General features: G+C 50.4%; 2 protein-coding genes across 7 annotated transcripts in view; one reads left to right on the forward strand and one right to left on the reverse strand.

The window, feature by feature from the left end:
- The first annotated feature begins 399 nt into the window (after positions 1 to 399).
- FEZ1 (fasciculation and elongation protein zeta 1) lies at positions 400 to 13873 on the forward strand. The gene is given in 11 exon segments (XM_039564873.1): positions 400 to 416; positions 3540 to 3842; positions 6365 to 6461; positions 7589 to 7684; positions 8503 to 8719; positions 9915 to 10108; positions 10110 to 10187; positions 10613 to 10693; positions 11090 to 11165; positions 11655 to 11720; positions 13710 to 13873. Coding segments are annotated over 10 exon segments (1197 nt in total). The 5' UTR covers positions 400 to 416; positions 3540 to 3567; the 3' UTR covers positions 13727 to 13873.
- A 1311-nt stretch (positions 13874 to 15184) lies between these two features.
- The window catches only part of PKNOX2 (PBX/knotted 1 homeobox 2), an 85243-nt gene continuing 76440 nt past the window's right edge, over positions 15185 to 23987 (reverse strand). For all 6 annotated transcript variants that reach the window (XM_039564871.1, XM_039564866.1, XM_039564868.1 and 3 more), the window contains 6 exons: positions 22801 to 22933; positions 22626 to 22723; positions 19785 to 19904; positions 17994 to 18070; positions 17309 to 17487; positions 15185 to 16544 (listed from right to left, as the gene is read on the reverse strand). In XM_039564871.1, the coding sequence (XP_039420805.1) occupies positions 16297 to 16544; positions 17309 to 17487; positions 17994 to 18070; positions 19785 to 19904; positions 22626 to 22723; positions 22801 to 22933 (855 nt within the window). In that variant the 3' untranslated portion in view covers positions 15185 to 16296. The remainder of the gene's footprint in view (positions 16545 to 17308; positions 17488 to 17993; positions 18071 to 19784; positions 19905 to 22625; positions 22724 to 22800; positions 22934 to 23987) is intronic.

The following is a 23987-nucleotide window of genomic DNA, read 5'->3' on the forward strand; positions in this document are numbered from 1 at the left end:
ACTTGTTTCATTTTAGAAAGGAAATAATTTTTGGATATATAACTTGGCCTTTATGTCATTTTTTTCTGTATTTCCTTCCTATAAATTTCTATTGTCATTCCCGTGGTTCCAATTATTGTTTTCCTTTGCTCCCTCAGTGTCACCGATAGGAGCAGACCCGCGTGTATAAAGGAATGGATGGACACGGCGGGGGTTCAAACAGATTTTAGGGATCGAATAAAGGATGGAGCCCCCCCGGATGAAGGATGACGTCACGCCTCCCTTGACCACCATCCGCATCCCCCTTCCCGGTGACGTCACCAGTTCTCCCCCGCGCTTGCGCAGTGCGCGCTCAGCACCCCCCGGCGCGGCGCGGAGGATGCAGGGGCTGCGGGTGGGTGCGGGGCCGGGGGGCGGTGAGGGATGCGGGGCTGCGGGTGGGTGTGGGGCCGGGGGGCGGTGAGGGGTGCGGGGCTGCGGGTGGGTGTGGGCCGGGGGGCGGTGAGGGATGCGGGGCTGCGGTGGGTGTGGGGCCGGGGGGCGGTGAGGGGTGCGCGGCCGGGGGGCTGTGAGGGATGCGGGGCTGCGGGTGGGTGTGGGGCCGGGGGGCGGTGAGAGGTGCGGGGATGCGGGTGGGTGTGGGGCCGGGGGGCGGTGAGGGTGCGGGATGCGGGTGGGTGTGGGGGATGCAGGGTGCGGGCTTTGGGGTGGCGGGCGGTGAGAGGGGAGCGAGGGGCGATGCCTGTGTTTGCAGGCGGGGCGGAGGGGCGGATGTCGGGGCGCAGGCGGGGGTCGCACGGGGGATGCGGCACCCCTGGGGTGCGTGCGGGGGGCGGGGGGGCAGCAGGGCCGTGGGTATGGCGAGGGGAGTCGGGTTTGGGGTGCACCGCGGGTCTGGGGGCGCGGCGGGCGCTGCGCTGACGTTGCGGGGAGAGTTAGGGTGCAGCAGTGAGGGGCGTCGGGGGAGCGAGGCCGGGGGTTCCTCTGCGTGTCGGTGCGGGGGCGGTGCGGAGAGGGGGGATGTGCTCGCGCACTGCGGGGGCGTTTTGGGGGTCTTGGGGACGCGGGGTGTGCGCGTGCGGGCAGCGGCGGAGGGAGGGGCGGCGAGCGCGGCGAGGGCGTGTCCGTGCGTGTGTGTTTGTGTGTGTGCGTGTGTGTGCGTGTCCGTGCGTGTGTGTTTGTGTGTGTGCGTGTGTGTGCGTGTGCGCGCAGGGCCCTGTGTGTGTGTGTGTGTGTGTTTGTGTGCGTGTGCACGCAGGGCCCTGTGTGTGTGTGTGTATGTGTGTGTGTGCGTGTGCGCGCAGGGCCCTGTGTGTGTGTGTGTGTGGTTTGTGTGCGTGTGCACGCAGGGCCCTGTGTGTGTGTGTGTGCGCGCGTGTGTGCGTGTGCACGGCAGGGCGTGTGTGTGTGTGCGCGCGTGGTGCGTGTGCGCGCAGGGCCGTGTGTGTGTGTGTGTGTGTGTGGTGGTTTGTGTGTGTTGCACGCAGGGCCCTGTGTGTGTGTGTGTGTGTGCGCGCGTGTGTGCGTGTGCGCGCAGGGCCGTGTGTGTGTGTGTGTGTGTGTGTGTGCATGCAAGGGATGTGTGCGCAGCGCTGTGTGTGCGCGCAGATGTGTGTGTGCAAATGTGTGTGTGCAAATGTGTGTGCGCCTGTGAAGGTGTGCGTGTGAAGCTGCAGGGGCGCATGTGCAGGCATGTGTATGTGCAGGTGTGTGTGCACAAGCAGCCATGGCCGTGCGCAGGTGTGTGCACGCAGTGGGATGCTGGTGTTTGCGGGGCCTGGAGCTGAGTGGTGTGGGCGTGGTGGGGTCCGTGGTGCTTGTGTGGGAATGCACAAGCGCACAGCGGTGCACAGTGTGTGCGAGGGGATGCAGGCATGCACAGGTGGGCACACATGCACGCTGCATGGGGATGCATGCTTGCAAAGGTGTGTGTGCGTTCACACTTGCACAGGACAGGGTGTGCATGCACAGGGCACGTGGGGGGGTTGTGTGTGCAGTGTGTGCTTGCCTTGCTGTGCACACACGCAGCCCAGCACACGTGCACCACCAGAGCACACGTGCATCTGTCTGCAAAACTTCATGCACATGTGCACAGCTCTGTGTGTGTGTGCTTTGCACCTGTCTGTGCACGGTGTGTGTGTTCACAGGGTGTGCCAGGCATGGAGCAGGCGTGGGCACTCTCCTGTGTCTGTGCGTGCACCCACGTGCCCCACAGTGTGCGTGCAGCAGGTGTGTGCACTGGGGTGGGCTCACCTCCAGATGCACACGTGGAGGGTGTGTGTGCACAGGGCACGTGCTGCAGGCGTGTGGGGGCTCGGGGCACCCAATGGGGTGCACATGCACAGGGGTGTGTGTCCGTGCTGCACATAGGTGCAGGTGCTACTCAAAACCCTCGTCAGGCCAGGTCTTCCCCCAAAACTGTGATGTTTCTGCTCCCCTCCCCAGGGAAGCATCACCAGGGCTGGGGGAATGAGCTGGGGTACTGATGCCTGTACTGGGCTATTCCTGGCTTACTACTAAGTTACTGTTTGCTTCCTACGAGGCTACTGCTAGGATGCTGCTGGGATATTCTCAGTAATCTCCTGAGGGAGTAGTGAAATACTATCACGACACAGCTGAGGTGCTCTCAGGATACTGCTGGGATGCTACTGAGATGCTATCATGAGTTTACTAGAATGTGGACAGGCTACTCTGCAGACAGTAGTAAGGCACTTTCAGAGGAGTACTGAGGTGCTCTGGGTACTATGTGGATGCTGCAAGAACTCCACTAAGGTACTTAGTCAGGCTGCTACTAAGATATTTCCAGCATATTTCCAAAGCTGATACTGAGGTACTCCTATGAAGGTACCATTGGAGCAGCTCCCACACCACCCGGTTCCCCTCAAGAGATGTTCAGGTTGCTTTCAGCATAGTTACGTGGCAGTAACATAATATCTGGATATTACTTTGCACTACCAAAGTGCCACCAACACTCTATGAAGATCATAGCTGTAAGATAATAGCTGTATCCCATTACACCACTATTAGATCCTATAGGACACTCATTATATACTACTAAGATACTATCAGGGCACCAGGATGCTTTTGGGATGCTCCTGACATGGTATCAGGATGTTCCTACCTGTGCTAGTACAACATCAGGACAATGCTGAGCTACTCAATGGCTGCTACTAGGATACTGTCAGCACATTACTGATACTTTCAGGCCACTTGCTTAGTAGTGATATAGTATAAGGATAGGACTAAGATGCTACCACTTCAGGGAAATAGTGGTATATTTTTTACATACTCTCAGGGTAGCACTAAGCTATGTGGACCACTATCAGCACTTTGTTGCTACTAGTAAATTACTGCTGCAATAGTGCCACAGTATCAGGATATTTCTTATGAAGGTAGTACATCCTGATGGGATACTGCTGGGATGCTACAGAGATGCTGTTGGTTGTGTAACAGCCCTGGCAGTAGGGTTTCAGTCGGCACGGCAGCAGCGAAGGGAATGGGGAGGTGGGTGTTGTAACCTGTTAGTAGCCTGGTGCCTCACGGGCACCCTCTCCCTGCAGCTAAGGCAGCACGTCGGTGTTGAGGAGGATGGAGGCGCCCCTGGTTAGTCTGGAGGAGGAGTTCGAGGAGGGGCCCGGGGACGATGGGGGGACCCTGCAGCGCCCTGCGGACCCAGCGCTGGCCGAGCTGGAGAGCTTCTCCGCCGAGATGATGAGCTTCAAGTCGATGGAGGACCTGGTGCAGGAGTTCGACGAGAAGCTCACTGTCTGCTTCCGCAACTACGACGCTGCCACCGAGGGCCTGGCCCCCGTGCGGGGGCGTCTCCAGGCACAGGAGGAGGAGGAGCGCCTGCAGGATGAGGAGTGAGTAAGGCTCCCCTGCTTCTGGGGCCACGTGCCTCTTCACACCCCTGAAACCCCCCACAGTGCAGGCTAACTCCCAGCATTGCAGCATGGTCATGCTCCGTGTCAGGAGTAGCACTGTAGCATCCTATGAGTAAGGACTACCTGTGAGTAAGGGTCTGCATGCCACCTTGCATCACGGCACAGTCATGCAGTGGCGTGGAACAGCTGTGTGGTATCCTTTGAGTAGCTGTGTAGGATCCTATAAGTAGGCCTTCCATGTGTGTTTTCATGGTCATGAAATACCCCCCTTTCCCAGAGCACGCAGTCCAGCTCACCTGTTACAGCACGATTGTGTAGCACCTCAGAGTAGGGGTATAGTATCTTATTACTAACACCCCTCTGGGGCCTGTTGCACCTCCTTGCACACTTCTAAGCGCCCATCATGTGCAAATCAGCACCTGGACTGTGGCGTGATCTTACAGCACCTTGGATTAGCTGTGTAGGATCCTTGGAGTAGCAGTGTGAGATCCCCGGAGTAGCATCCTATGAGGAGGAAGAGCAGCGTGCCCCATGCCACTTTGCAGGGGGCCACAGCTCTGTCTATGCAAGGAAAGCCTCAGGGGCTGAGCATAAACCTTGAGTAAGGTGTAAGTTGAGTTTAACCACCCCCTCTGTACCATGCTGGGGGATGGCCAAATTCCCTAGGGTCAAATTCCCCCCTAGATTCCCCCAGTTATCACTGTTCCTTTTGTGTTAAATTCCACAGTTTCATTAAAAACCTTGTTTTGTTACAAAATGCCGTTTTTTTCCCGCAAATCCTTGGGCTTTTTCCTCATGATCGTTCTACACTATCGCATTTCTGGTGGATTTTTTGTGTGTTTAATTGGGATCATTCCCCAGGCTGAAATTGCTAAACCTTATTTCCACCAAGCAAAGGGGTTGCTTTCAACCCCAACAGCCCCAAATCTGTTGGTTTTGTCACTTTGTGTTTGGGTTTTTTTTTTTTTCCCCCCAAAACCCACTGAGGCTGAATTGATTTTTGCAATTGGTGGAATTCATGGTTTTTCAGAGCAAAACGCAGCTTGGCTGCGCGCCAGGGCTGCCGCGCTGTCGCCGCTTTGTGCCACTTATTGTGTCTTTTTTGGGTCACTTTGGGCAAAACAGGGCTTTTTTTTTTTTCATTCTTCCTTGAATGAGCCCTGTGTGCAGGGCGGGGGAGGGGCCATGGCCTTAACAGGCACTGCATTTCCAGAGCTGTTAACCATTTCTTGCCATCATTAACTCAGAAATCATTGCTGGTCTTGGTCTGCCCCTGTGGGGTGCTGGTCCTTTAAGAGCAGAGGGAAAAGCAAATTTGGGGGGATAATCACTAATTTGCTGTGCTTTTTTAAAAAATAGGAATATTAGAGTTTGCCGTCCATATTTTTGTGTGTTACTTTGTGAAATCTGTAATTCCAAGGGGGATTCAGCCCTGGTGAGGAGGGAAATATGATAAATCCCAACAATGAGCAGTTTTGGGGGTTGGAAAGGGGGCAAATGGTTTTGGGGTGATTTTCAGGATTAGGATGTGGCACCGTGTTGGACTGAACCCACCATTTCTGGTGGGAAAACGGGTGGGTTTCCCTGAGTTGAGGAGAAAATTTCTAATCTGTGCCTTTTCCCCCATTTTTGACCTTTTCTCACATTTTTGGCCTTTTTCTCCATGTTGCCACTTTTCAGCTCTTTTTTCCCATTTTCTGTCTTTCTCCTCCATTTCTTCCCTTTTCTCTACTTTCCCTGCCCTTTTCCCCATTTTCCCCCTCATTCTCCCTTTTTTCTTATATTTTCTCTTTTTCCCTACTTCCCTTTTCTCCTGATTTTTCCTTTTTCTCTCTTTTTGCCCTTTTCCTCCTTTTCCTATTCCTTATTTTTTCCTCTTTCCCTTTCTTCCTCTTTTTTTTTTCTTTCTCCATTTCCCACCATTTTCCTTCTTGGTGGTTGGAACATGACATGGTGACATTTTGGAGCTTTGGGACCTTTAGGGGTATTTTGGGGTATTTCAGAAGAACATTTGGGGACATTTTGGAGTGTTCCAAGGCAGCATTTTTAGGTGTTTTGGGGCCTTTCAGACAGTTTTGGGGCTTTAAGATAATGTTTTGGGCCACTTCAGGGTGTCATGTGATGGTTTTGAGTGGCATTTGGGGACATCTAAGACATTTTGGGACATTGCTGTGGCCTTTTGGGGGAGTTTTGATAGCAGCATTTCAAAATTATATTTAGGGGGCTTCTCAGGTGCTGGGGCAGCATTTTTGGGTACTTTGGGGTATTTCAGGGCAGTATTTCATGATGCTGTTTTGAGAAGGGGTTTTCTAGGATATCATTTGGGGTGTTTTGGGATATTTCAGGCATCTCAGTGGTGTTTCGGGATTTTTGGAGGTCATTTCAGGCCGTTTCTGGGCTGCATTTTGGGATGTTTTGCGGCATCTTGGCATGCCATTTTTGGGATGGCTCTCTGAGATGCAACATTTTGGGATCAGAACTCATCACCCCCCTCCCTGCAGGGTCTGGGATGCTCTCACCGATGGCTTTGCCCCCCGGAGCTCCCCTCGGCCGTGGCTGCTCCCCAGGACTGAGGCCCTCGATGGCACCGACCCCCAGGTAGGGCTGTGGTCCCCCTCAGCCCCACAAACCCCCCTGTCCCCACATGATCCCCTGACAACGCTTGACAGCTGTCAGTCAGCCCCAAGGCTCAGCGACAATCATGGCACTGCAGACTACCCAAAAATAGCAGTTTTGGGGTGCTGCAGCACCAGTGCAGTGAGTGCCCACATTTCAATGTGAAATCACACTGAAACGGGCAAGATTGTTTGGTTTGACAATCAGGGCTTTTCCAGTTTGCCCCCCATGTCAGGGGTGGGGTGGGTGTTTTTGGGGGTAGAAAATGTGTTTTCATTTGTAGTGAGTTTGTGCTGGCAATAGCTGCTTTTGGGGTTGTAAAAATGTCCCAAGGGAATTTAACCCGCTTGGGTGTAACAGCCTGTTGCTAAACGGGGAAGAGAAGATAACTTTCTTAGGTTATTTTCTGCTACAAAGGTGAAAAAGATAGTGAAAGGTGGTAAAAAAGAAAATGCCTCCTTGTCCAACATCTCCATCCAGCATCTCCATCCGTCCCTTCCCTGTTGGTGTTCCCCTCTGCCATGTCCCCATCTCATGTCCCCACCCAGTGTCTCCATCAGGCCTTTCCCATTCAGCTTCACCAGCGCTTTCCTCCCCATCCAACATCCTTGGTATCTCCATCGAGCATGTCCAACACCACTCTCCATCCAACACCTCCATCTGACAGACCTGGGCTTCTCCCTGTCTTCTTCCTAGTCCACGTTCAACAACTCTCCATCCAGTAGCTCCCTATCCATCATCTCTCTCCATCTTCCGGCAACACCTCCCCCTCAAGTGCTTTCTTGTTCATTGTCCCCAGTGTCTCCATCCAGTGTCCCTGTCCAAAGCCCCATCCAACATCCCCATCCAACGCTTCCCCATCCAGCATCTCCATGCAATACCCTCAATCCAGCATGTCCCCATCCAGTCCCTCCCCATTTGATGTTCCCATCCAGTGTGTCTCCGTGCCACCCCGCCTTGCAGCTTGTTCCCCTGAGCCAGGGTTCCCTGGTGGCTCTCCCCATGCCAGGGCCAGGGCCAGGGCTGTGTCTGTGTCCGTGCTGGGGCCATGCCCACATCAGGCCGGGCCTGTGGTGCCACCGAGGCTGCCCAGCCTGTGTCTCCTGCAGCTCGGCGGAAAGGAGGAGGAAGAGGAGGAGGAGCTCACTGAGAGGAGTGAGCAGGACTCTGGAATCAATGAGGAGCCGCTGCTGACAGCTGAGCAGGTACCCCTGGCCCCACGGGCATCTGGACCCCTGTCTGTCCTCCAAAAGCCAGGCTTGGCCACCTCGGCCCCATGACCACGATCTGAAAGCACAAGAAAAAGCCAAATCCCATCATCTTGGGATGTGGTATGCAGGACCTGGAATGTGGATGTAGACAGAAGTGTAGGTTGTGGGTGGCAATGTGGGATTTGGGTGCATGTGGGAGCGTGGGGTGCAGATGCTGCTGAACAAAATGGGTGGCATGGGGGGAAGGATAAAAGTGTGGGTGGCAGAGGTGGGATGCAGCTGCAGGATGCTGGTATGGAGGCAGGGTGCAGATGTGGGGTGCAGGATGCAGGGTACAGGTGTGGGGAGGGGGATGTGAAGGCAGCTGCAGGGTGTGGGTGCAGGATGGAGAATGCAGGTGCATGTGCAAGTACAGGATCCAGAGTGCAGGAGGAGGAGGGTGCAGAGAGCAGGATGCAGATGGGTGCAGGATGCAGATTTAGATGTGGATGCAGGTCTAAAGTGTCCACGGAATGTGGGATTTGGACGTAGGTGGGAATGTGGGATGCAGATGCAGGATGCAAACAGAGGACCCAAGGCACAGATGGATGTAAATGCAGGTGCGGATACAGGATGAAGGGAGCAGAGTGCAGATGCAGGATGAAGGGGAAGGATGGAGGATGCAGAATGCTAATAAGGATGGAGGATGGAGGGAGCAGGTTGCAGATGGAGGATGGGGATACAGGATGCAGGTGCAGGATGAAGGGAGCAGGTGTGGGATGCAGGGTGGAGGTAGGATGCAGGTGCACATGGAGGATGCTGATGCCCTGCAGGTCATCGAGGAGCTGGAGGAGCTCATGCAGAGTTCACCTGACCCCGAGGCTGACCCTGAGGGTGAGGAGGAAGAAGAGGAGGAGGAGGAAGAGGAGGAGGAGGAAGAAACCAAGGCTGATGCTGAAGGCAAAGGTGGTGGCGGGGGCACGGAGCCCATCGTGCTGCGGGAGCTGCATGCTTTCTCCCCTGCCTTCAACAACAACTGCTCCCATGAAGGTATGGCCAGCAGAGCCCAGGCCAGTCACTTTTTGGGGACAATTCCAACCAAATTGGACAACTGAGTCTCTCCAGGCCTCAGTGCTGGCTTGCTCTGGGACTTGGCCAGAAGGGCTCTTGGCAAAAACTGTGAAGAACACAGGGATCTGGCTTTTGGTATGGAAAGGCACATGGGGTTCACCAGGAGCCTTTGTGTTCTGCATGGGGTGCACCACGCACATGAGATTTGTCACTAGTGGCATGGGCTGTGTCACCAGTAAGCCCAGGCATTTCACTAATTGCTCTGCTCTTTATCACACTGTGCAGGTTACTAATCTCACCATGCCACTAATCGCAATGTGCCTGTCACTAATTGCACCGTGCATGTCTAATCACACCATACACGTCACTAGTTGCACCATACATGTCACTAATCACACCCTGCTTGTCACTAATTGCACTGTGAGTATCACTGAGTGCACCTTGCATGTCACCAGTCATGCCAGGCAGTTCTGTAATTGCTCTGGGCACGTCGTTTATGGCGCTGAGCATATCAGTAATTGCACAATGGGTTTATCTCTTGGTGTCTCAGAAAATGCAGAGCACATCTCGCTCAGCACGAGATGCATTGTAATGGTTGCAGTGTGCGTTTCACTGAGTGCACTGGGGGTGTCACTGACTGCAGCAGGCATCTCCCTCGTTTCCCCATGCATGGCACTGGCTGCACCGAGTCCAGAGGAGGCCACGGAGATGCTCCAAAGGTTGGAGCACCTCTGCTATGGTGACAGGCTGGGAGAGCTGGGGGTGTTCAGCCTGGAGAAGAGAATGCCCCGGGGAGACATCACAGCCCTTTCCAGTGCCTAAAGGGGCTCCAAGGGATTTGGAGGGGGACTTTGGACAAGGGCCTGGAGTGACCGGACAAGGGGAAATGGCGTCCCACTGCCAGAGGGCGGGGTTAGATTGGCTATTGGGAAGAAACTTCCCTGTGAGGGTGGGGAGGCCCTGGCACAAGGTTTCCAGAGCAGCTATGACTGCCCCGTGCCTGGAAGTGCCCAAGGCCAGGTTGGATGGGGCTTGGAGCCACCTGGGATAGTGGAAGGGGTCGTTGTCCATGGCAGGGAGGTAGAACGAGATGGGCTTTAGGGTCCCTTCCAACCCCCCTGTTGTGGAATGTCCCCTCGGACACGAGCCCGTCTCTAACCCGCCCGCGGCGCAGGCCTGGGGCAAGCTGTCGGCTGCGGGGACTGGTGGCCGCGGCGGCGGGCGGAGGCGGCGAGCCGGGCGCTGTCGGCGGAGCTGGTGGCGCAGCTGGCGCGGCGGGACGAGCTGGCCTTCGAGAAGGAGGTGAAGACGGCGTTCATCGGGGCGCTGCTGGCCGTGCAGGGGGAGCAGCGCGAGCAGCGAGAGGCCCGCCCGGCGCCGCCCCAGGGACAAGGGGCTGAGCCTGCAAGGGGCGCGCTCCGAGCGCGGCAACCACATGCCCCGCAAGGTGGGCACCTGGTGGCCACGAGGACACGAATGGGGTGTCTCGGGTGGACAAGGAGGAAATGGGGGATGTGGGGATAGGATGTGGGCAGAGGGACATTGGGGGGGAGGGGGTGACGGGATGAGGGTTGAGATGAGATGGGGATAGTGACAGGATGGAGTAGAGGGACAGGGGATGGGGTGAGGAGGACACAGGACAGGGGTCATGGAGCAGGGCCGGGGGATGTGGGACAGGGAACTTGGAGCAGGGGGATAAAGGGAAATAGGATGGGGGTATGGGGCAGTGTGATGGGAGGGATATGGAGCAGGGATATGGGCAGGGTGTGGATGTGGGAGTCAGGGAGCTGTGGGGGACACTGGTGCCCGAGGAGGTGCCGCGGGTGATGTCGCTGTCCCCGGGAGGTGACAGGGTGACACGTGTCCCCCCAGCGCTTCAGCATGGAGGGCATCTCCAGCATCCTGCACTCCGGCCTGCGCCAGACTTTTGGTCCTACCACCAACGAGAAGCAGGTGCCCTTTTTTCCCCAAAAAATTACCCAAATCCGTTTCTTTTCATTCCTCCTTCCTGCACTCCCCATTCCCTTGCATCCACCAAGCCCCTTTTAAAATATTTTTTAGTTTTCCAGCACTGCTCTATCCCCTATACCTTGCTAATCCCTCTTGGAAAAATTACCTGTTTTCACTCCAAAAAGTCCTCCCTGAGGAGGGATGAATTTGGGTGGAGTTTGCAGCACCCAATTAGTTCAGTACTCCCCAAAATACCTGCAAATTAAATGCAGTTGCAGGAATTTTGCAGAAATACTCTATTTTTGCACCAATTTGGGGTGATTTGTCTCAAGGCAATACAAAAACCAGGTAGTTTTGTGCCATCTGGGTGGTTTTTGGGGGTGGCTCTTGTTTTTGCAGTACCTGAACACAGTGATACCCTATGAGAAGAAGGGCTCACCACCCTCCGTTGAGGACCTGCAGATGCTCACCAACAGTGAGTATTCATTCAAGCTGCTGGTTTGGGTCAGCATCAGATGTTTGGGGGATACAAAGGCACATTTTGTTTTGATTCACTGGCTGCAATTTGGGGATTGTTGTAGCACAGCCTGTTTGGGGGATTTCTTGCATCATTGCAGTATGGGCCATTTGAGGTGCTACCACCCACGTTGCATCATCATTGCAACAAACCCACTTGGTGGGAAAAATCCCTGGTTTGCGTCACTGCAGCACAGCTGGTTTGCAGCCAACACCTCCCCTCAGTTTATGCTCCTTATATCAGTGTTGATTTGGGGGTATATCACCCATTCTGCATTGCCACAGATTGGCTAATTGGGGATGAAAGTCCTTTTTGTTTGGATGTTCCCAGGCCTGCTGCATAAATTGTATGGGGGAATTGTATGGCAGCTGTGGGGCTGGTTTGGGGGGAAAAAGGGGCAGTTGGGGGGCAGCAGGGCCAGGCTCACAGCTTCGTTCCCCCTCACAGTCCTGTTTGCCATGAAGGAAGGGAATGAGAAGGTGCCCACTCTGCTCACGGATTACATCCTCAAAGGTACCTGCTCCCCTCCTGCCTGTGCCCTGCACCCTTCGTGCGTCCTTCATGCAGCTTCCCTGCAGCTCTTGTGCCTCCACCACAGATCCCTTCTGCACCCTCCTGCCTCTCGCTCCCATTCTTTGTGCATCCCTTGCCCATCCCTCTTGCAACCTCATTCATCCCTTTTGCCTCTCCTGTGCACCCTCCATGCATCCTCAGAGAATCCCAGACCCATCTTGTGTTATTCCTCCTGCATCCCTGGTGCATCCTTTGTGCATCCCCCACACACCCTTCAGGAATCCCAGGTGCATCTCCTGCACATCCCTCAGGCATTCTTTGTACAGGTCTCCTGTCCTGCCGCGCCTCTGGAGGTCCCTGTGCAGCTTCCTGCCCCATCCTGGGGCCCATCTGCTTCATCCACACAGCCTCCTCACCCTCTGTGCACGCTCTCGCACCCCCCACACCCCATCAGGCACCCCTCCTCTGCCTCCCTTGGGCATCCCCATCCATCTTCCTTGCATCTCCTGGGCATGCTTCTGCATCCCTGTGCATCTCCCACACCCCTCTTGTCCATCTCTTGTGCATCCTCGTGAGTCCTCACGTGTCCTTCACGCTCTTTCTGTGCACTGTTGTGTGTGCATTCCTTGTGCATCCCTTCCATGTTCCTCCTGCATCCTGTGTGCAGCCTCGTGCAGCACTTGTGTGCTTGTGCATCCTTGTGTGCCCAGGTGCCTCATTCACACTCATGCAGCCTTTCTGCCCCTGAACCCTTGTGCACATGGAGCACACTGGTGCACCCTTGTGCATGCCCAGGTGTCCCTGTGCAAGCTCATGTGCCCTTATGCAACCCCCGGGCACCCTTGGGCACCACTGTCCATCCCTGTGCAGCCCAGTGCCAGCCTGTGTGTCACCGGGCACCCTTGTGCAGCATTGTGTGCATTATTGTGCATTCTCGTACACATTTGTGCATCCTTCTGCATCCTTGTACATCCCCATGGATCATAGTGCATCCTCCTGCATCCCTGTGCATCCTCACGGATCACAGTGCATCCTCCTGCATCCCTGTACATCCCTGTGCATCCTCATGGATCACAGTGCATCCTCCTGCATCCCTGTACATCCCTGTGCATCCTCCTGCATCCTCATACATCCCTGTGCATCCTCATGGATCACAGTGCATCCTCCTGCATCCCTGTACATCCCTGTGCATCCTCATGGATCACAGTGCATCCTCCTGCATTCCAGTGCATCCTCCTGCATCCTCATACATCCCTGTGCATCCTCACGGATCACAGTGCATCCTCCTGCATCCCTGTACATCCCTGTGCATCCTCATGGATCACAGTGCATCCTCCTGCATCCTCATACATCCCTGTGCATCCTCATGGATCACAGTGCATCCTCCTGCATCCCTGTACATCCCTGTACATCCCTGTGCATCCTCATGGATCACAGTGCATCCTCCTGCATTCCAGTGCATCCTCCTGCATCCTCATACATCCCTGTGCATCCTCATGGATCACAGTGCATCCTCCTGCATCCCTGTACATCCCTGTGCATCCCTGTACATCCTCATGGATCACAGTGCATCCTCCTGCATTCCAGTGCATCCTCCTGCATCCTCATACATCCCTGTGCATCCTCATGGATCACAGTGCATCCTCCTGCATCCCTGTACATCCCTGTGCATCCTCATGGATCACAGTGCATCCTCCTGCATCCCTGTACATCCCTGTGCATCCCCATGGATCACAGTGCATCCTCCTGCATCCCTGTACATCCCTGTGCATCCCTGTACATCCCTGTGCATCCTCATGGATCACAGTGCATCCTCCTGCATTCCAGTGCATCCTCCTGCATCCCTGTACATCCCTGTGCATCCTCCTGCATTCCAGTGCATCCTCATGCTTCCCCAGTACATCCCCACACACATTTGTGCATCCCTGTGCACGCTCGTGCCTCACTGTGTCATCAGTGCCCCCCAGGCCTCTCTCTCTCTCTCCGCAGTGCTCTGCCCGACCTGACGTGGTGCTGCCCTCACACTCCCACCCCGGCACCCCCAAAATGGGGCCAAACCCGAGGAAAAAGGGTCACCCACCCGCGGCTTCCCCACCCCGCACTTCCCCCTTTGCACAGCTGGGAATAAAGAATTCCTTACATTAATTAGGCAACTGGTGTCCAGTGTTTGTGTCCCCCCTTGCTCGTGGCGGTGGTTTGCAACTTTTTGATGGGAAAACGCTGTTTTTAAGCAAAAAATCCCAACACAGACTTAGCTGCAGTGCTCAAGAATATTCTGGGATCTGTAAAACCCACAAACTTCTGGCTGGGTTGCTTAGAGGCAGCTGCAGCTGCCACTATCAGAGGGGAAAAATGCAGATGTAAATTCTATTCTCAGGGATTTTTCCCATTTTTTCACTTCTCTGCAGCCTGATTTTCTGCTAAAAATTGCGCAAACATCACCTTTTTTCCCCCAGAAAATCAACCCATTATTAAGGAATGGCTTATTAGGGTACAGGAGGGCTTCCATCACTTCCATTTGGGGGAGAATTGCTCTGTTTTCGTGTTTGTCACTCATTTTGGGGAAGAGTGCCTAATATGGGGGTTGTTGCTTGTTTTTGGAGACTGTTGTCCATTTTGGGGCAAATTCAGTCATTTTGGGGGAAGTTACTTATTTTGAGGAGAGTCACACCACCAGTTTGAGACAGCATCCTTTTGGGGCATGTCACTCATTTTGGGGGAGAATAACTCATTTCAGGGAGAAACTAGCCCCTTTTGGGTCATCATTTGATTCTGAGGAGCATCCCTCACTTTTGGAGACCATAACTCATTTTGGGGTGAGCATCACCCATTTTGGGGTTGTGTGTAATACTTTGGGGAAACATCACTCATTTGGGGAGAGAATAACTCATTTTTGGAGAACACAGCTCATTTTGGGGTGCACATCACTGGTTTGGGGGTGTATCATTCATTTGTGGGTAAAATCCCATTGGAGCTTATTTGAGGGGGAAAAGTTTCATTTTTGGTGGACCGTCAGTTTTGGAAGTATAAAGCTAATTTTCTCCACATCACTCAATTACCAATTTGGGTCCATTCACCCATTTTGGGGGTAAATCACATCTTTGAGGGGAGTTTTGCCCATTTTGGGGGGTTATTCCTGTATTTTGGGTCTTCTCCACTCAAAGGAAGAAGCTGCCAAGAAAATACAGGTGCGACCCCTCATCTTGTAGCACTTTATAATAAATGGCCAGGAATTAATACTAAATTACAATGAATCCTTTATGAAATTACAGATTACATTCACGCCAGATCAGTATCCAAAAATAGGCATTTCTGCCCATTGCATCACTTGTGGTTTTTATCCCAGCTCTTGTTTGGGTTCTTTTATCAACTCTTCAAGAGCCAGGAAAAAAAAGGACAATGAGGGCAAAAAGCCACCAAGAAAATTATCCTTCTCCTAGAATGTCACATTTAGAGCAGGAACCTGCAGAAGACAATGCCTTTATTTTTGCCCTGGTTTGCTTTTGCATTTCCTCCCATGCCACATTTTTAAGGCGAAATACACCCTTTTGCTAGCATTTAAAATAAAAAAACCCAAAATACAGGGTTTTTGGCAGTTGCCCTCCCCCATGGGGCTAAAGCTCCACCATTTTCCCATGTGGAGGGACAATACCAGGGAGAAATGATCTTTCAAGCAACAATACTGAGTTTCCTTCCACCCAGGTGAGTCTTGGGGATCCCCCTTCAATTTTGGGTGAAATCTTCCATTTTTTAAACCAATTTTTTTCCCCATTTTTAACTAACTCTGTGCCAAAATGCCTTGGAAAAGTTTTCCTCTCAGCAGCCTTTGCCCCAACTCTGCATCCAGTCTCCACCCTTAAGGACGAGAATGGGGTGAGTTGGTTTTTTTCCAGATTCAGCAGAGGTTTTAGCACATAAATTAAAGGATTTGAAGGAATTTCCTCCCTTTTCCAGAAAGTTGTGTCCAGAGTCACCAAAAAGCCGCAGCATTGGGGCCAAGTTGGGAGGTTTGGGCAATCCAATGAGTCGAGCACCAAACCCTCCTCAGATATAGCAGAATTTGCACTCGCTGATTATTTTTCTCCCCCTCCATGCCAGTATATATGCCTGTGAATGACCTTTCTGGGGGAAAAAAATCCAAAAAGCATCAAGTCCTGGGGTTGGTTTGGCTTTTCTTTGCACCAAGAAATCCAAGGGACAGACGCAGTGGCCCACGGTGAAAACCCGCCTTTGCCCAACAGCATCCAAGCGTCACGTGGGGAAAACAACTTTCCCTAAAAATGCTTTTGCTTACCAAAAAATGAAGGGAAAAAGAAAAATAAAACCTGAAATAAAAGATTAATCTGGCCACAATATGTGCCTTGTAAACGTGTGTCCTTCACTTCCGAGCGCTGACGCGGTGGTCCCCGCGCGCCCGTGGGCAGCCGGGGCCTCTGCCAGCGCTGCCACTTTGCTTTTTTCTCACTGATTTCTTCTCACTGATTTCTTCTTGCCTTTTTTTTTTTTTTTTTTTTTTGCATTTTGGGGGGAATTGTGTATCTGGTGCTGTCAGTGATTTGGGAGGGTGCAGGAGGAGCTATTCCAGTGAGTCACTGTGGTCCAAACCAAGGTCAGCGCCAGGTGCTGCTGGGAGGCCACCAGGCTCTTCCTCCAGCTCTTCCTCCTCTTCCTCCTCCTCTTCCATCTCGTCCTCATCTTCCTCATCCTCCTCCTCTTCCTCAGTGCCATCAAGGGAGTCGTCATGGGCTGCCAGCATTGCCTGCTGCATGGCCATGGTGGCAGTGGCTGATGAGAGGGGTTGGAGGTTGTCCATGCTGAGTGAGCCTGTAATTAAAAGAAGTACAGAAATAAGGACTCCCCAGCTAATACAGGAAGGACAAAGGAAGTGCATAAACCAAGAATAACTCAAGTGAAAAGCTTGGAGAGCACACCATAGGGTGTCCCACCTACCCCACTCACTCCCCAAGATCCAGTCTTTAATTTTTCTAGCTAACGCATCATTAAATAACAAGAAGCCTTACTTCTGAGCCAGTAGATGCCCAAATTGGTTGGGCAGATTTTCTCTTCATCTTCTCTCAAGTCCTACCTTTCATTCTCTTCATCCCGTCTGGTGTATGTTCATTTCTGCTCACTTCACCTTCTCTTCATCTTCTCTCTTCATCTTCTTCATCTGTTCTCTGTTCATCATCTATCTTCCCACCTTATCTCATCTGTCATCTGATCTTCATCATCTCTATTCTTCATTGCCATCATCTGTTCTCTTCGTCTTCTTTCTTCCCATTTTGTCTCATCTGTCTTCTCATCTCCATCTTTTCATGTCTCCCCTCCCCTCCCCAGCTCCTCAGGAGATATCCCAAGCCGTGCCCCATAGTGGGTGATCATTGAGGGCTGCTCCTGTGCTCAAGGGATGGGAGTGCCCCATCGCCAGCGCCTTGCCATGGCCAACTGGAAGGACCTTCTTGCATGGGCCACCTCATGTGCTTCCCCACAGCACAGTAAAGGGCTCTAGAAATTACCAATTAAGGCCACAATGTAATGCATGGCCACTCCTTCCTGGAAGGGCAGGGGCCACTGGGGTTTGTCCTTACCATCAGGATTTGTCCCTGAATTGCCACCCTGCTGCTGCAGGACCCCGGCGGCGATGGAGTTGGGCCAGAACCGCTGCGTGGGCCGGTGCTGAGATTTGATTTTCTTGGCTTTGGGGGCTGGATCTGGGTTGCTGGCATCGAGCATTGGCTGCAGGATGCGCCGCCGGGCATTTATGAACCTTTCCATGGAAAAGAGAGAACATTGGAATGGCTAAGAGTTGTTACACAAACACTGAGTTAAAACAACATGATAGCAAATCAGTGAGTTGCAATATAATAATAATACTTTAAGAAAGTAGCTTCGTGGTTCAAAAAGCTGGTTTTTTAAATTTTATTTGCCTGTGGCACATTATAGCTCTGCATTAATTTTTCCAGCTGAGTGGGAGAATGCTGCACTTTGGATTTACCAGGAGAGGGCACTGAGACCTTGCAAACCAGTGCTGGCATTAAACACAACTGAGCTCGTCTCCCAGGAATCACAGAGTCGTAAAACCACAGAATGTGCTGAGTTGGGAGGACTCATCAGGATCATTGAGTCCAGCTCCTGGCCCTGTGCAGTACACCCCAAGAATCAGCCTTAACCTCCCAAGTAACCCCCCCAAAACACATTATACAGCACCAAAATAGGGTGACAAAAGTCCTAAAGCCAGCAAAATGATTGCTTGGGCCACCAATATCTGCTCACCAGTTGTTGACTTGCAAGAGGGTCAGGTTGGTTTGGGCAGCAATTTGCCTCTTCTCATCCTCTGTGGGGTAGGGGTGCTGGAAAAAAAGAGATGGAGTAGCAAAATTACATCCCTGCATGCAAGATGTCATCCCTGAGTAAAACATCATGAAAACCTGCCTTTTTTTTTTCTTTTTTTCATTTTCCCACCCTAAATTTGGTGGCTTCTTGCATTTTCAGAATGCAGGATTGAAGGGTGGCATCCAAGAGCGTCAGGATTTCCCCAGGTGCCCTTAGGGCTTCTCCAAGGCTTTCCATCAAACGCTTTTCCTTGAAGGAAAATGTTCTTGTTCTTTTTTTTAACTCTAGCAATTTTCCAGTGATGGTTGTTGATAAACGTGGGATTTGGGCTTCAAAACGCACCGTGACTCACAGTGCTTATAAAGGCATCAGTAACACACCCTGAAACATCTGCACTGGGAAACCACCAGCTCAGAGCTTCAGCAACCTCCTTCCAGCTGTGCTAAAATTCTCTTTTCAACCCCAGAAATGAAATTATTATCAAACCAGCCTCACACATCATGTTTTGGAGCCCCAAGGCAGTGACAGTTACCATGACTTGGTTTTCAGCTGTTAGCTCCCAAAACAGTGTGATATCCTTGACAAAACCACCCAAAGTCAACACACACTGGAGACTCACTTCCCACTGGGGCCTCAGTGGTTAAAAATGGTACTTTTTTTGGCAGAAATATCCCTCTTTTGGTATATTATTTCCAGCATTCTTTCTTCCTGCTGGTGCTCCAAAACTTCCAATAAAATGATGAGCATTTTTGGTTAGAAACCACATCATCTCTGACACCAGATGGAGAAATCTCATGGGGAAGCCCAAGTTTCTTCTGACTGCAAGGAGCAGGCTGAGAGCAAAAGTCCAACCATCCAGCAGAAGAATTTCTCTTCATTTTTCAATTCCATTTTGGAAATCTTAAACTATGAGGTTCCTCTGGCACCTGGCACAAAAGTGTTTTCAGTTTCTGGTCTTGGAAGTCGTTTTTGTGCCTGCAAATCTTCCGTTGTGCCCTCCAGAAACACGGGAGATGCACGGCACAGCCAGGGATCACAGCCCAACACAGTAATGCTCTTGTCCTCATTGCAATAAGTCCAGGATTTCCTATAAAAAAAAAAGCTGGGAAGTTCCCAACCTGCTGCTGCTTCCTGTCCTGGCTGATTTTTCCACAAGTTGCTCCTTGGAGCTGTTACCTTCTGCATTACTGATGCCTTGGGGATCTCCCACCACTCTGTCTTTGCAACCAGTTTCCAAGTGATTCCTTGGCTGAATTATGCAGGAAAAAATGTGGGATTGTTGGATTTTGCCCTTTGCCCAGCCTTGCTGATGAGAGAGAACTCTTCACGCATGAAAATACCCAGTTTGCATCTAAGGTCCCTCTACCTTCCATCTCCAATCCCTCAAAATGGGGTGATTTTGCAATTCTGTGTTTTGACTGATTGCTGACGTGCTACAACCCTACCTGTGAGGCAGCTCTCACATTCCAGCTTGCTAGAAAAGGGTATTTTGGAGCTGTTAACTGCAAAAAAATGCTCAATTATCCATCTTCAAAAAACCTTGTGAGTCGCCTTCTAGATTGGTTTGCTTCTTCTTGCCCCACCTGCATTTTTTGATCATTCCCAAAATACAAGCCACTTTGCACCTCCAAATACAAATTCAGACAAACCACCACGTGGATTTGAGGATTTCTGGACTTTTTGTCCTTTTTTTCCCAGTTTGCAGGGTGTTTTGGTGGCTGTGGTGCTCACCATGAGATGCTGGAAGAGCCATGAGCGCATGATGTTGGTGGCATGTTTGGGCAGGACGCCTCGTTTGTTCTTGGACTTCTTGTCCTCACCATCAAGCAGGGAGGTGAGATCCAGGTTCACCTGTCAGGGGAAAGGAATGGGGAGAGAATTGGTTGAAAATGGTGATGGGCAACCCAAAAAATGAGCAAAACCAACCCAAAATGGGAGTGGGATGAGTGCAAAAAGACTGGCACTTATAGGAGCATCCAAAAGCCATTTCCTGCTCCACTAAATCTGCATAAATGCAGATTTTCTCCCAGGATCTGTATCTTTGATCTCAACTTTTTTGTCAGTGCTTTGCAAGGGGTAACGGCACTGTTGGGGACTGTGGTGATGACGCCATGACCAATCTCAATGTGTGGTTTAGGAGGAAAATACTTTTACCTGAAAAAATAAAATAAAACAACCCCCAAACCTCATAAAAAGATGATTTTCTCAACTGCAAGTTTAAACCCTGCCACTCACTAACCCCTTGCAAACCCTCGTTCCTCACCCAGCTGATTTCCACCACAAGGAGGAAGATGCCCATTGAGCCAAAATTTGCTTTCTTCCCCCCCCAAAATTAAAACGAAGCATCTTGCTGCAAGAGAAGTTTTAATGAGGATTCAGGAACCAAACTGAAATCTAAGCACTTGAGTTAAAAAGGGATTTTTTTTTTTTTTCCCCAAGTCTTCATCAAAACACTTCTCCTGGATGAATTAAACATCAGGCCAGCAGGTCCCTGTGATTCCCCTGGGCTCCAGCTGAATAAATCATGCCAGTGGCACAGGAAGAGCATCCGAAGGTGCTTGTCCAGGCTCTCTCCCTGCCCCAATATTCCCTGTGCACATGTTTTTCCCACCACAGAGGGTTTTGCTGCAAGATTTAAACCTGCAATGGAGAGATATTATAGAAAGAAATTTTTAAAGCATTGCACAGGCAAAAAAATCTGCCAGGGAGGTGCCACCCCTTTCTAAAATGCTGTTTACTGATTGTTTTATAAGAGGCTCCTGCTATTAAAATGGGGCATTTCAGAAATAATGGGGGTGAATTTTTGCTTCTCTGCCCCCAGGAAGCAGTGTAACAGAAATTGATGGGGTTTATTTTTTTTTCCAAATTCCTGGGGAATAGGGGCTGGGAAGAGCTCATGGACAAGTTGTGTTAATAAATCCAGTTCTGCTCCAAATCATTGTCTTACTGCAAGAATGCAGGGATCATTGTGTAACTCGTTGCAATGTCAAGGAAAAAAAGGAATAAAACCACAGCAAATGGCTGAAAAATATCCCCAAATTCAGAAAGGAAGACCTAAAAATGAGCCTTTCCCACAAGTGCCATGATTGCTGTACTGGACAGGCAATGCCAGTGATCCCAGATCTGTAATATATCAGCAATAATATCTGTCCTACCCCATCCTATCCCATCCTATCCCATCCTATCCCATCCTACCCTATCCTATCCTAATCTTATCCTATCCTATCCTATCCTATCCTAATCTTATCCTATCCTATCCTATCCTATCCTATCCTATCCTATCCTATCCTATCCCATCCTAATCTTATCCTATCCTATCCTAATCTTATCCTATCCTATCCTATCCCATCCTATCCCATCCTACCCTATCCTATCCTAATCTTATCCTATCCTATCCTATCCTATCCTAATCTTATCCTATCCTATCCTATCCTATCCTATCCTATCCTATCCTATCCCATCCTAATCTTATCCTATCCTATCCTAATCTTATCCTATCCTATCCTATCCTATCCTATCCTATCCTAATCCTATCCTATCCTATCCCATCCTACCCTATCCTAATCTTATCCTATCCTATCCTGTCCTGTCCTGTCCTGTCCTATCCTATCCTAATCCTAATCTTATCCTATCCTATCCTATCCTATCCTAATCCTACCCTATCCTATCCTATCCTATCCTATCCCATCCTAATCTTATCCTATCCTAATCCTATCCTAATCCTAATCTTATCCTATCCTATCCTAATCCTACCCTATCCTATCCTATCCCAACCTTATCCTATCCTATCCTATCCTATCCTATCCTATCCTATCCTATCCTAATCCTATCCTATCCTATCCTAATCCTATCCCATCCCATCCTATCCCATCCTATCCCATCCTATCCTATCCTATCCCATCCTATCCCATCCTATCCTATCCTATCCTATCCTATCCTATCCTATCCCATCCTATCCCATCCTATCCCATCCTATCCTATCCTATCCTATCCTAATCCTATCCTATCCCATCCTATCCCATCCTATCCCATCCTATCCCATCCTATCCCATCCTATCCCATCCTATCCTATCCTATCCTATCCTATCCCATCCCATCCTAATCTTACCCTATCCCATCCTAATCCTATCCTATCCTATCCCATCCCATCCTAATTTTATCCTATCCTACATATAATGAACAATTAATATAGAATCTAGAATGGACAATATGTACAACACACAGTATATAACAAAGCATGTAGAATAAAATGGCATATGTTCCATCCCACATGATAAATAACAGATATTGTTAGATATTGCACATAATAATATTATGTATTATAATCATGATATTATTATTATATTGTAATATTTTATAACAATAATATAAGCATTGTTAAAACTTCTGAGGTCGTTGCTATAATTTGTTAGGTACCCCAAAGGCACCTGGCAGATGGGTTTAATCAACATTTCTTGCTAATTAAAAATTTAAGATACTCCAAGGGTTGAATTTATGGAGAAGTGGGGGGATTCTGCCTGCTGCAGTGCAAAGCTTTGGCTACAGTGGAAATTTGAGGTGGGCAGGCCTTACCTGGGCATTGGGGATCTGCAGGGCACCAGGGGTGATGGCTTGGGCGAGGACCTGGCCCTGTGACGTCACCATTGTCACGGGCTGGTACAAGGCTCCACCTGTGGAAAAGAAGACATTTGGGGGTACCAAAACCCCCACCTTTCCTCCTGCCCTCCACCTCCACCGTGCTCCCTACCTGGCACGGCGGGCGAGCTGCTGCCAGTGCTCATGGCCAGGTTGCCCGGTGGCAGCGTGGCCGCGGGCACCACGATGCCCGGCGGGGGGTTCGACGCGGGCGGCAGCGCTGCTGGAGAGCTCTGCAGCATCTCCTGTGGAAAAGAAAATATTAAACCCACGAGTTTTAGCATGTGGGAACGTGGAAGGTTTATTTTTTTCCCCCTACAATAAATTTGCCCCGTTGCAATTTTTTTTTTTTTTGTGGTTCAACAGGAAAAATTGCAGAAAATGTGATTTTTCAGTTCGTTGCAATTGCAAAGGAAGATGGAAAAAAAAAGGTTTATGCTCTGCAGAGCTCCCACTTAGCATCTTCCCCAAACTTGCTTTCTTTGTGCAGTCACTCTTTTCCAATTAAAAAAAAAAATGAGAGGGAAAAAAAAGATCATGAGGGACCAAAAGGAATTTCTTTAATCTTTTTCTTTCTAAAAATGTCTATTTTTTTGGTGCTTTAACTGAGACTGGAGGATGCAGCCTTTGCTAAAATTCAAGGTGAGCACCATGGTTTCCCTTTGCCAAAATAAGAGTAAAATAATGAAGTTAATAATAATAAATTTAATAATAATAATAATAATAATATAACATAACCCCCATTCCTTGCAGCTTTAAGCCAATTTCTTGCAAAAATGGGCACTTCTTGATCCAAAAGCTGTAATTTTACTTTAAGGTCCATCTCTGGAGCACCAACCAAAAGACCCCAGATTGGATGATTATTTTTATTTGATTGTTTATTTTAATATTTAAATGACTATTTGAATATTTAATGTGACATTTTGGGAAGGGGGTAGTGCCACAATTGAGGCTACGGGGGGAATATGGGCAATGTACCCCAAGCTTCCACATGGGCAGGATTTTGCAAGTAATATTGGTAATATTGATAAAATTATCATTTTAAAATAAGCCCAAGGTAACTGTATCTCTCTAATTCACCCAACTGGAATGGAAATGAAACTGCACTGATTTTTTCTCCCTTTTCTACTGACTTTCCCATTCTGCATCACTTCCTGGTGTCCAGCTGGTTCTCAAGTGTTGAACATAATGTCAATAAAGGGGCTTTTTTTCACCTTTTTATGCATTTTTCCTACGTTTTGATGCATTTCTTCAAGAATCCTATTATTTGGGTTAAGAAAAGAGAATTTCCCTGGCTTA

The sequence above is a fragment of the Corvus cornix genome, chromosome 24 (genome assembly GCF_000738735.6).
Source record: "Corvus cornix cornix isolate S_Up_H32 chromosome 24, ASM73873v5, whole genome shotgun sequence".
Taxonomy (NCBI): domain Eukaryota; kingdom Metazoa; phylum Chordata; class Aves; order Passeriformes; family Corvidae; genus Corvus; species Corvus cornix.